This window comes from Apodemus sylvaticus, chromosome 2 (assembly GCF_947179515.1).
Source record: "Apodemus sylvaticus chromosome 2, mApoSyl1.1, whole genome shotgun sequence".
Taxonomy (NCBI): domain Eukaryota; kingdom Metazoa; phylum Chordata; class Mammalia; order Rodentia; family Muridae; genus Apodemus; species Apodemus sylvaticus.
In genome coordinates this window covers 51,303,353-51,316,152 of record NC_067473.1, presented here as the reverse complement: position 1 = coordinate 51,316,152, position 12,800 = coordinate 51,303,353, and the positions used below count along the sequence as shown (strand labels likewise).

Genomic DNA, 12,800 nt, shown 5'->3' with positions numbered 1-12,800 from the left:
ATTTCTGATATTAGATATTTATTGTATATGTAGTTGGTTTAAGTCATTTCCAATTCTACAGGCTTCAACCTTGTTTGAATGATCATGTCCTTGGTCTTGCAGGAATTTTCAGTTTCCTGTGGTCCCATTTATCAATTTCTGATCTTAGGCCTGTGTTCTATTCTGAAGGTCTTCTGTGTGACAATGCTTTCAAGGCTATTTACCACTTTTCCTTCTATCCAGTTCAGTGTGTCTGTATTTATGTCGAGGTCTTTGATCCTCTTGGAGTTGAGTTTTGTGCAGGGTGATAGATATGGATCTATTTTTATCCCTATATATCCAGCTTCCCAGTTTAACCAGCAAAATTTTTCAAACATGCTACCTTTTTAAATTGTGTATTTTTGGCTTCTTTATCAAAAATCAAGTGTCCACAAATAGGTGAATTTATTCTGGGTCTTCAGTTTGATTTTAAGGATCAATGTATTTGTTTTTTGTGTCAATACCATGCTGATGTTATTATTATTATTATTACTATAATTTTATATTATAACTTGGAATTGGGGATGATGTTGCCTCCAGAAATTATTCTATTATTCATTATTATTTTAGAGTGCTGGATGTTTTGTGTGAAGCTAATGTTTTGAATATTAAGCCAAAATTATTGTTTAAAGATCTGTGAGGAATTGTGTTGGAATTTTGATGGAGATTTCATGGAATGCATAGATGGCTTTTGAAAGGATGGCCATTTTTACTATATTAATCCTATCTATCCACAATCATAGGAGGTATTTCTATCCCTGATTTCTTTCTCAATTGGTTTCTCATTTGTTTATAGGAGAGATATAGGAGTTCTCTGATGAAATTTTTAGTCACTTGTGTATATTATCTTATCACATGCAAGTAAAGATACTTTGACTTCTTCCTTTCCATTTGTATCTCTGATATCCTTCAGTTGTCTCATTGCTGTAATTAAAACTTCAAGTACTATATTGAATAGGTATGAAATGAGTCAACGACCTTGTTTTGTTACTGATTTATTCATTCATTCATTCATTCATTCACTCATTCATTCAATTATTTACTGTTTTTTCTTTCTATTGTATTGATTTTAACCTTGAGTTGGATTATTTCTTTACACTAGCCCTTTGGAATGTGATTTCTTTTTTAGTTATAGAGTTTTCAGGTGTGCTATATTTTATTTTATTCGATATATTTTTATTTACATTTCAAATGATTTCCCCTTTTCTGGTCCCCCACTCCCCGAAAGTCCCATAAGCCCCGTTCCCTCCCCCTGTTCTACTACCCACCCCTTCCCGCTTCCCCGTTTGGGTTTTGCCTTATACCGAGTCTTTCCAGAAACAGGGGCCACTCCTCCATTCTTCTTGTACCTCATTTGATGTGTGGATTATGTTTTGGGTATTCCAGTTTTCCAGGCTAATATCCACTTATTAATAAGTGCATACCATGATTGATCTTTTGAGACTGGGTTACCTCACTTAGTATGATGTTCTCCAGCTCCATCTATTTGCCTAAGAATTTCATGAGTTCATTGTTTCTAATGGCTGAATAGTACTCCATTGTGTAGATATACCACATTTTTTTTGCATCCATTCTTCTGTTGAGGGATACCTGGGTTCTTTCCAGATTCTGGCAATTATAAATAGAGCTGCTATGGACATAGTAGAGCATGTATCCTTATTACATGCTGGGGAATCCTCTGGGTATATGCCCAGGAGTGGTATAGCAGGATCTTTCGGAAGTGACATGCCCAGTTTTCTGAGGAACCACCAAACTGATTTCCAGAGTGGTTGTACCAATTTGCAACCCCACCAGCAGTGGAGGAGTGTTCCTCTTTCTCCACACCCTCTCCAACACCTGCTGTCTCCTGAGTTTTTAATCTTAGCCATTCTGACTGGTGTAAGGGGGGACGACCCTTGAGGACATCGGTACAGGGGGAAAGTTCCTGAACAAAACACCAATAGCATATGCTCTAAGATCAAGAATTGACAAATGGGACCTCATAAAATTACAAAGTTTCTGTAAAGCAAAGGACACCATCCAAAGGACAAATTGACAACCAACAAACTGGGAAAAGATCTTTACCAACCCTACATCAGATATAGGGCTAATATCCAATATATACAAAGAACCCAAGAAGTTAGACACCAGAAAACCAAATAACCCTATTAAAAAATGGGGTACAGAGTTAAACAAAGAATTCTCACCTGAAGAACTTCGGATGGTGGAGAAACATGTTAAAAAATGCTCAACTTGACTTGTCATCAGGGAAATGCAAATCAAAACAACCCTGAGATTTCACCTTACACCAGTCAGAATGGCTAAGATTAAAAATTCAGGTGTGCTATTAAGTTACTGCTATAGGATGTCTCCCTTTTTTTTAATGTAGGCACTTAGTGCAATGAACTTGTTCCTTAGAACAACTTCATTGTGTTCCATAAATTTAAGTATGTCTGTTTTCATTTTGATTCAAATCTGGCCGTCTTTAAGAAATTCTTTCTTAAGTTCTCTTTGCCTCAATTTTCATTCAGTAGTTATTTGTTTAGTTTCTATTAGTTTGTAAGCTTTCTGTTTTTTCCCTCTCTGTTGCTGATAACTAGCTTTAACCTATGGTGGTAAGATGGGGGGCAGGATTTTGTTTCAATTTTATTGCATCTGTTGAGAGCTGCTTTGTGTCTTAGTATGTAATTTGTTTTGGAGAAAGCTTCCTGGGGTGCACAGGTATGTTCTTTTATGTTTGGTTGTGTCATTCTGTAAATATCTATTGGGTTTTGTTTATGTCAGTTAGCTCCAGAATTTCTCTAATTTTTTTTGTCTGACTGATATGTCTGTTTGTGAGAGTATGGTATTAAAGTCTCCCAATAGCAGAGTGTGACTCTCAATATGTGACTTAAACTGTAGTAGTGTTTCTTTTATGAACTTGGTTGACCTTTTCTTTGGTATATGGGTGTAAAGAATTGCAGTGTCTTCTTGGTGGAATTTTTACTTGATGAGTATATAGTGTAATTCATTTTCTCTTCCAATTGGTTTTGGCAGACATTAAATCTGACTATAATTTTTTTCAAGTATTAAAATGGCTATACAAGCTTGCATCTTTCATCCTTTTGCTTAGAATACCTTTTGTTGTACCCTGAGATGATGTCTATCCTTGGTGTGAAAGGATGTTTCTTGTATGGAGGAAAAGGATGGATCCTGTTTCTGCATCTTTTACTCTGTGGGTTTTTTTTTTGTTGTTGTTGTTGTTGTTGTTGTTGTTGTCGATTCTTTTACTGTCTTTGACTATTGATGTTGAAAGAAATCTTTGTTTTTTGTTTTTTTTTTTTAAATTATGCTTTAGCTCAATGTTTGGACACTTCTAAGCCTCCTAAAGCTAATGTGCCCTTATATTCTTAACACCTCTAATTCTGTTCTTTACTTAGCTGTCTGGTTATCTTCTCCTTCTTCAGCCTCCTAAATCTGCACTCAGCTTATGTTTCTGATCTCTCACCTGCATCCTCAGGCCCAATCAGGGAATTGTCCCTGGTCACTCCACCAGAGATCTCACAAAGCTGGCGGCTCTTTCTCTCTCTGAAGCATAGTGAAATCTTTTCTCCTCTCCTGTGTTTGTAGCATGCCTGTTGGAAACTGGAAATTCCACCTTTTCCACCCAGTCATTAGCTGCTAGTATCTTTATTGAAGATATCAATGAAAAATTTTGTTGATTCATGTTATTGTGTTGCTGTGGTGATGGTGTGATGTGATGGGGCTGCTGTTGTTCCTGATGGTGGTGGTTCTTGCAGCGTGTGTGTGTGTGTGTGTGTGTGTGTGTGCGTCCCCTGTTAATTTGATGCTCCAGTTTTATTTATTCCATGTGCCTACACTCCTTTTTGAGTTTTACTTTTATTTCCTTGTATGTGGCTGGATTTGTAGATGTTTTGTGCCTGGAGTTTTTATTTAAGTAATTTTTAGAAGAAATAATAGTTTCTTTATTGGAATTTTTCTGTTTTTAGAGGATCTAGTTCATGATCAATTTTTATTATGAATCCACTGACATTGTAAAACAATTCATTTGGGGTTGGGGTGCTGGAGAGATGACATAACAGTTAGGAACACTTGTTGTTTCTGCAGAGGATCTGGGTCAGTGCCCAGCACTTACATGGTGAGTCACAAATACTTATAATGGCAGTTCCAGAAGATTGAATGTTTTCTTCTGACTGCTATAGGCACACATACATATATAAACACATATAATAATAAAATATAAAACACTTAAACTGATGCAGTGAAGATAGCAATTTTGCTACTGCAATTACCTAAAAGATTTATTGTTTAGTCGTATATTTTATGTGATCATTTTCTATAGGGATTTATTTATTTGTAATATTGTGTGCATGGATATTTTATTTCCATGTGTGCCTGTTCATCATATATATATATCATGCCAAAAAGTTATTAGTTCCCTTAGTACTAGAATTATAGACAAGTGTGAGTCAATGTGTAGGTATTGGGAATCAAATAATATTCTTCTGGAAAAACAGCCAGTACTTTGAACTTCTGAGCTATCCCTTTGACCCTAGATATTGACCTTTAAATATATAAATTAAATTACAATCTCTTGATTGCTTACATTAATCCATAGAATCTTCACAACTCCCATAACTCCCATGAGCCTATGTCTCTCCCATAAATCTTTTATTTCCTTAGAACTTGGTACCCTGAATCCTCACTGTTGTTTTATTTTGATGCCTGTAGTCAGTTTCCATCATCATCATCATCATCATCATCATCATCATCATCATCATCATCTTCATATCAGTATCATCAGCAACAACAACGACAACAACAACAACAAAATACTGCATGATTACTTTGTTATTATTCTTATCAGAAAGACTGGTTTCCTCAATGTTTATTTGTTGCTTTTTTATAGAATTATTCTTTCAAAACTTATAGTTTTATGTGCATATATGTATAACGTAGTGCTTTGGTTATTTTGTGACTGTCTCTTAGAGTTTTTTTTTTCCTTTCCTTTTTAGAGACTTTGATGCTGCCTTTTATAAAATGAGAAAATGATTTTGTTTTTATAATTTTCTAAGTATTTGCTACATGATGGCTATTGGTTAATTTGAATTTGTGAATCTCAGTTTAAATGCCTATTATGCTGTTAGCATCTTGTGTCTAGTGACATAAGAGATGGAAGATAACCATGTAAGAATGATGTTCTGGAGCTCTGTCTTCAGAATGTAACAAATACCAATTCTTAATGATTGTCAGTGCCTAGTAAATTCTGATGATGAATGTTCTCTCTACATAGCTAAGTTCTCATGGCTTTGATATAATGCTGCTCACTCTCATGGCTATAAACACATATTTTTGCCTTCTTTTGCCTCAACTTCTAACTTGTCGGTTTATAAGTGTCTATCTATATGCCCACCTAAAGATCTTTAGCTTCCTTAGAAATGTCCTTTCAGCACTTAACAAAACTGACTTTCTACATGTCATGTGATCCATATCTTTTTTTTTTACAACAATTTGCTTAATTTTTTTGTTTTTTTTTAGATGATAACCACCATTGCTTGTAGTTCAAAGTTAAGGATTCAGAGCTTAAATATGAACCAGTCTGATACTTTGGTTATAGCCATTATTCACAATGCTTCATTTTTAGCTTTTGATTTGACACGTCATTTCACAAACATGCATCCTAATCCCAAAGAGACTGTAATGAGAATCAGCAAATAATTCAGATCAAAGACATCTGTGTCTTCACTAGTGAAATCACAGCCACAGCTTGACATCTCTAGCCTACTGATAGCTTCACTATTGTGATAATTTCCCAAACTGAAAACTTCCCAGGACAGTGATATTTCCCAAACTGAAAACTTTACCATGATTTCGTTGAATGTGAAGAGCTCAGAATTTCTCTCAAGCATGAAAATATTTATTTTTCCTATTGTGTTTATCTACCACAATAGTCACAGTAGAGTGACTATCTCACAGTCATGTGTGTGTATGTATTTTGGTTAAAAAATACTTTAAAAATAGTTTAACAAGAGAATATTTTATTTACTCTTAGGAAAAAGGCCAAAATGATAGGAAAATATTTATTTTTGGAATTAAATACTCTAATATGTATTTGTGTGTGTGTGTGTGTGTGTGTGTTTTCATATGGAAAAGGGCTAAAAACTGTGAAGCTGATTTCAGAGGGTGCCACAGTTTATGGTATAAGAAATAAAGGAGGGTAACACGAAGCTCCTTTCTTTCTTATTTATTAGAATAGGTTTCTTCAGTTGCCAAAGAATTAAGAAAGCATCGGGTGAAATGCCAGTATCAATGGAGGCCCGAGTTCAAGTAGGTGTTTGAAAGAAAAAGATTGAGCATTATCACAGAAAAATAGACTACCTCCCTTCCTTCCTTTAGAATTCTAGGTCAAGACCTACATTCAGGAGTTCTTGGAGGTGTGCAAATGATGTCTATAGAATGCAAAGAAGATTGTAATAGGCCCTAGAAAAAGACATCGCATCTGTGTGCCCCATTTTGGGTTCTCCTTTGTGCCTTTCCAGAGAGGAAAGTGGACTTACCTTGACTTCAAAGTACCCAACTATTTCATGTTCAAAATATTAATCGGACTTGGAAGCTGAGAAAATAGCAGGGCAGAGTGGATGTGATGAAAAATACTTCCCTTGCCTTGGTCATGGGGAAGTTGGGGGGAAGGAGGTAAGAGACGAGCTAAGATGAATGAAAAGAGATAATTAAGATAATAGAACTGTCAGTATCTCTTGGTGGATTTATATAATTTTGGGTAAGACAGTACCATTCCTTCTTTTACTTACTAGCACACCACATTAAGAAGTCAAGCTGTTGTGTTATCCAAGGTATCCAGTTTTCAATATTAAGAAGTATTTAGATTTGAAAAAAAAACCAACCTGGTTTTGTTTATTTCAAAGTGATATCACAGTGACATTTTCCTGGACATCTAGTAGAACCTACCTATCCACTGATAACTTCCCAAACTCCCTTTTTTTTTTTTTACAGTGGTCTACGCATTATTTCCCCTGTTACATACTCTTGGAACGAAGCTTTGTTAGTACCTTTGTAGATTCAAACTTATATGGTGAATAACTTTTCTGAGTTACTGCTTTGCATCTATATTTTAAACAATGATATATAATTGTATTAAATAACACCCTATACATGTGCATTTCTAGGTAATAAATTCAAAAGCCAGAGAGGAAAATCAAATCATACATTTTCCAACTACCAGGAATAGTTGAGGTTTTCCTCATGCTAGTAAACTCAGGATTTTTAATCTTCCTGCCTTGTCTACACACACACACACACACACACACACACACACACACACACACACAAACACACAGAGAAGGAGAGAGAGAGAGGGGGGGGGAGGGGGAGGGGGAGGGGGAGGGAGACGGAGAGAGACAGACAGACAGAGACAGTGACAGAAAGACAGGCATATACACAGACAAAAACACATGTGGGATGGCACTAGAATTCAAACTTTGGTTTGCTGGGACATATTTCTTTCCAGGTTATACCTGACCATTGTGTGGAAGTCAATGTATAAACTCAAATCAGCTAGTCATATCCACAACCAATATTAAAGAGAAAATGCATGAAAGCAGTCTACTTGTGTATAGTCCTTTCTCTTCACTGATAGAGTCTAGAATCCCCTGTCTACGTACATTAGGCTGGTTCTTCCCACATCAATTAACAGTATAATGACAATCCTCTATAGATAAATAAACAAGCCACTCTGATTGTGATGGTCTGTCTTTGAGACTTTCATATCAGGTGATTCTAGAGTGAGCCAACTTGACAATTCAAACTAATCGTCCCACACTGTTTATACCATATAGTTAACAAAACTAATTAAGATACATTTAAAAAACCTACAAATCCAGTTAGTGAGTTTCTATAATTTAAAAGTTACTTGAGCTCTAGATTATCTTTGATTTTAGTTTGAATTATCTCAATAGAATCTGAGGAAATCCTGATGATGATTATCAATTCAAATGGTTTTAGAATATTTGTGGGTATAGTTTGAACTTTGCCATATTCTTTGCGTTCTTGCCCCTTTCTTTATGATCCTTTGTATTTTTATTCTTTGAAAACTTCAAACAAGTACACAATGTATTTTGATGATATTCATCAGCTACTTCTTCCTTGTGTCCCCACAGACATATCTCCTTCTCAATCTCATGTTCCTTATCTTTTTATTTTCTTTTTTCTTTTCTTTCTTTTCTTTTCTTTTTTTTATTTTTGGATTTTTTTCAAGACAGGGTTTCTCTGTATAGCCCTGGCTGTCTTGAAACTCACTCTGTAGACCAGACTGGCCTTGAACTCAGAAATCCACCTGCCTCTGCCTCCAAAGTGCTGGGATTAAAGGCACCACTGCCCAGCTTCTTATCTTTTTCTATATTTCCCATAAGAACATCAATCTTATATTATTGATATACAATAAGGAATCAATACAAAGAACGGATTTTCAAAATCTGCTTCTGTGACTCTACTGCTAAGACATGTCTTTGACATCTGATGGTAGGAACTATTTCTTTTTCTTAAATACATATTTATTATATTTTGTATGTGTGTAATTTGCTTGCATCTGTGTCTCTGTACCTCATGGATTTCCAGTGCCCATGGAAATCATTGAAGGGTTTTGAATCTCCTGGATCTGGAGTTATGGATGGTTGTAATCCACTATATGCTGACAATTGACCCTGGGTCTTCCTCAAGAACTAAAAGTTTTCTTAAGCACTCAAAGTCTTTATTTCCTCTCAAACTCCTAGGAGGAGTTCTTTCACATTTTGTTAAAAGTCTTATATTTATAGTGATGTGATATAAACAATGAGAAATCCTGTAAAATGTTCATTAGACAGGCTATTAAAAAACCAAGCCCTTTTATCATGTTTGTGATTTTTTTTTTTTACCAGTTTTGGTGGTGAAAACTACATAATGATATAAGAACAATGATGTTGTAGAAGCAGTTTATATCATGATAACCTATATTGCTATACTGTCTCTGACTTCACTACAGGTAATATACTCTTTGCTCAAGTATTGTGATAACCATCTGGGCCACTGGAACCTTTGCAAGAAAATGATGTAGTACAATGTATTAGTCTCTTCTCAGATAGTATTTTATTCCCTTCCATATGTGACTTATCATCTAAAAAGTAACATAAGCTCCACCCCTTCTCAATTTGTTTTAAGGAGTAAGGATTTTAAAATACAAAATCACTCATCTTTACTAGTAGTTTGTCATAATGAAAGCTTGACTGCAGTCAAGGGCAATTTCCACAAATACTCTCCAATATAGCTATAGGAGAGAAACTGGAATAATTTTAGAAAATGGTGTGTTATTTGCTTTATCCCCTTCTAGTCAGACTTAATAACCACGTTTCCTTTTCTTTCTTTTTTCCTCTCCTCAGATGTACATCCAGACAACAACACTTACTGTCTCCATGAGTCTAAGTGCTTCAGTGTCTCTGGGAATGCTCTATATGCCCAAAGTTTATATTATAATTTTTCATCCAGAACAGAATGTTCAAAAACGTAAGAGAAGCTTCAAGGCTGTGGTCACAGCTGCTACCATGCAAAGCAAGCTGATCCAAAAGGGGAATGACAGACCAAATGGAGAGGTGAAAAGTGAACTCTGTGAGAGTCTTGAAACCAACAGTAAGTCATCTGTAGACTTTCAGATGGTCAAGAGCGGGAGCACTTCCTAATAGATGTACGTTGAACATTCTTCTACTAGTCATGGTTCTATGAGCATAATTACACACAAACCCTGAGGCTGTAACAACAGTCAGAACCATTGGATGAGGGCTCAATGTTTACAAATGAGTAGTTGTTCCCAGCATACACACTACCCAGCTGAAGTCTCTAAGAAGTACTGCAATGTAGCTCCTCCTTTGAGGACTCTAGGGCCTTGCATTAGGGATGCTGTTTCATTTACAATTATTCTACAGTATTTGTTGCTTCAGTGTTGGCCTCTTTTTGTTACTTTTAAAGTTATACTTGGGGAAAGAGGGACTCCAGACCTTGCACCATTAAATGACAGTTTGTTTGGGTTTGGGGGAAAATGAGAGAAGAGTTTGTTAATATGTGGAATGGAGTCATCATAAGTACTTGGTTCCCTCAGGTCTTTTCTTCCATTGAATTTCCTTGATATTTTTTTGCTTGAATATATTAATTTAAAATAAGCTGTGGAGGCCACCTGACCCTGAAGACAGAATCCTTTTGACCACTTTCTTCATCTACATTTCTTTGCTCTGTAGTTGACCCAGAAACATCATATGGTAACAGTGATGCCTTAAGGATAATCTGGCAAAATTTAAATTAACAGTTAAGGCTTTCTTGGTATCTATAAAAGACAGTAAACAGGTTGGATTTTGTATTGTAAAAATTTAGAAAGTAGAATATAATAAAAATTTCATTCAAATTACCTGGTTGTATACACAAATTAGGTAGAAATAAATTAAAGCTGAAATTTTTACTCTAGATTGTCTCTCTGTCTTTGTGAATGAAATAGTATAGATTTATATTAATTTAATCCTAGAAGTTAGGAGTCTAGGGCAAGAGTTTTGTGAATCTGTTGCTTGGGCTATATTATAAGCCCCTATATCAGAAAAATAAGAATATCTAAGAAGAAAAAATACTCCCTTCCTCCCAGAATCTTTCAGCAGGGTCTTTTCTTTGTTTGGTTTTCTTTTGACATTGTCTTAGTTAGGGTTTCTGTTTCTGTGAAGAGCCACTAAAACCATGCAAACCCTTATAAGGAAACATTTAATCCAAGCTGGCTTATAGTTCATACGTTTAGTCCATTCTCGTCATAGCAAGAAGCATGGCATTATACCACTAGACATGGTGCTGTAGAGGGAGCTGAGAATTCTACGCCCTGATCTGTAGGCTGCAAGCAGAGAGTGAGCTGCCAAGATTGACTTAAGCATCTGAAACCTCAAATACTTCCCCAGTAGAACTCTTTCTCCAATAGGACCACACCTCCTAGTAGTGCCACTCCTTGAGTCTATGTAGGCCCTTTTCTTTCAAACTCCCACAGACATTAAATACAAAAGAAAAGGCAGAATTGGTTTTATTCAGCTTAATTACTAAAGAAATGTATAGTTTCCACTGCATTGACAAAACTCTTTCTGAGTTAAGCTATCTAGTTATCTATGAAGATTGCATATTGTAATATTGAACCTGAAGTATATCCAGGGTCCCATTTAGTGGAAGGAGAGAATCAAAGCTCATAAGTTGCATTTTGATTTCTATATATACTCAGAGGCATGTGTGCATGCATACACACACACACACACACACACTGTTTAGAAAGAAACTAATAAATTAAAAATAAATGTAAAGCCTCAATGGCTTAAGCCATCTTCAGAAGCTGTCCTGACTCCAGGAGATTACCTAGTAAAAATGTCAGTTACGTTCCTAGAAAGAAACCTGTCACAACTCCACAAAAACTTCCCACACAGACACCATTCTTTCAAAGCAGACTTTTGAACGCACAAGAGCTGATTTCAATAGCACATACCTATGATCACCTCCCATGATAGATGGAACACTTTCCCAGTGACAGGACTATTATCAAAATGCTAGTGATTTGGGAGCAGAACATTTTAGTTTTTCAATTTGAAAGCGTCAGTATAGGGATTTTAAACCTGTGCAGATGCCAGTAAGCTGCTCTTGGCAATATGCACATTTAGTGCTGGCACTGGAAGCATGAATCACCAGAGACTTCTTGACCCATGTTTTTGTAGCAGTCCAGAAAAGGATATAATGGAGTTTCAAATGGAAACAACTAGCATTTTGATGGAATAAATACCAATCATCTCAGGCCCACCTAAGGAACAGGATGGGAGGCAAAAAAATCAATATCTTTGTCCAAGCCCTTGAAGAGCAAATAGTTTCCCCTAAGAGTAAAATATCTATTTTCAATGAATATTGGTCTTATATTGTTAAATAAATCTCAAACACTGGCTATTTCCTTGTTATTTTCTGTGGATGCTAAAGTGGAAATTATATAACCAGAGAACACATTTCTGTGACTTTTCTAGAATTAATAAAAAGAATGATTACAAACATGAAGGTTTAGGAAGGTGAACTTATTATATTCTGGAAGAGTTAAAAGTTTGCATTTGGAAGGTAAAATTACAAAACAGGCCTCAACATATACAAGAAGATTGAAATAATCCCATGAATCCTATCTGATCACCAAGGACTAAGGCTGGTCTTCAATAGCATCAAAAAACAACAGAAATCCCATATACACATGGAAGCTGAACAATGTCCTACTCAAAGATAACTATCAATGAAGAAATAAAGAAATTAAAGACTTTTTAGAATTTAATGAAAATGAAGGTACAACATAACCAAACCTATGGGACACAATGAAAACAGAGCTAAGAAGAAAACTCATACATCTGAGTGCCTCCAAAAAGAAGCTGGAGAGAGCATACACTAGCAGCTTAACAGCATACCTAAAAGTGCTAGAACAAAAGGAAGCAAAAACACCCAAGAGGAGTAGATGGCAGAAAATAAGCAAACTCTGGGCTGAAATCAACCAAGTAGAAACAAAAAGAACCATGCAAAGAATCAACCAAAATAGGAACTGGTTCTTTGAGAAAATCAAAAAGATAGATAAACCCTTAGCCAGACTAACCAGAGGGCACAGAAACTGTATCCAAATTAACAAAATCAGAAGTGGAAAGGGAGATAAAGCAACAGAAACTGAGGAAATTCAAAAATCATCAAATCCTACTACAAAAGCTTATATTCAACAAAACTCGGAAATG

General features: G+C 35.7%; 1 protein-coding gene across 1 annotated transcript in view; it reads left to right on the top strand.

Moving 5' to 3' along the window:
* Nucleotides 1–12,800, top strand: part of Grm8 (glutamate metabotropic receptor 8) — an 870,036-nt gene that overhangs the window by 851,675 nt on the left and 5,561 nt on the right. Inside the window, exon 10 of the mRNA XM_052173334.1 lies at nucleotides 9,426–9,672. Within this exon, the coding sequence (XP_052029294.1) occupies nucleotides 9,426–9,672 (247 nt within the window). The remainder of the gene's footprint in view (nucleotides 1–9,425; nucleotides 9,673–12,800) is intronic.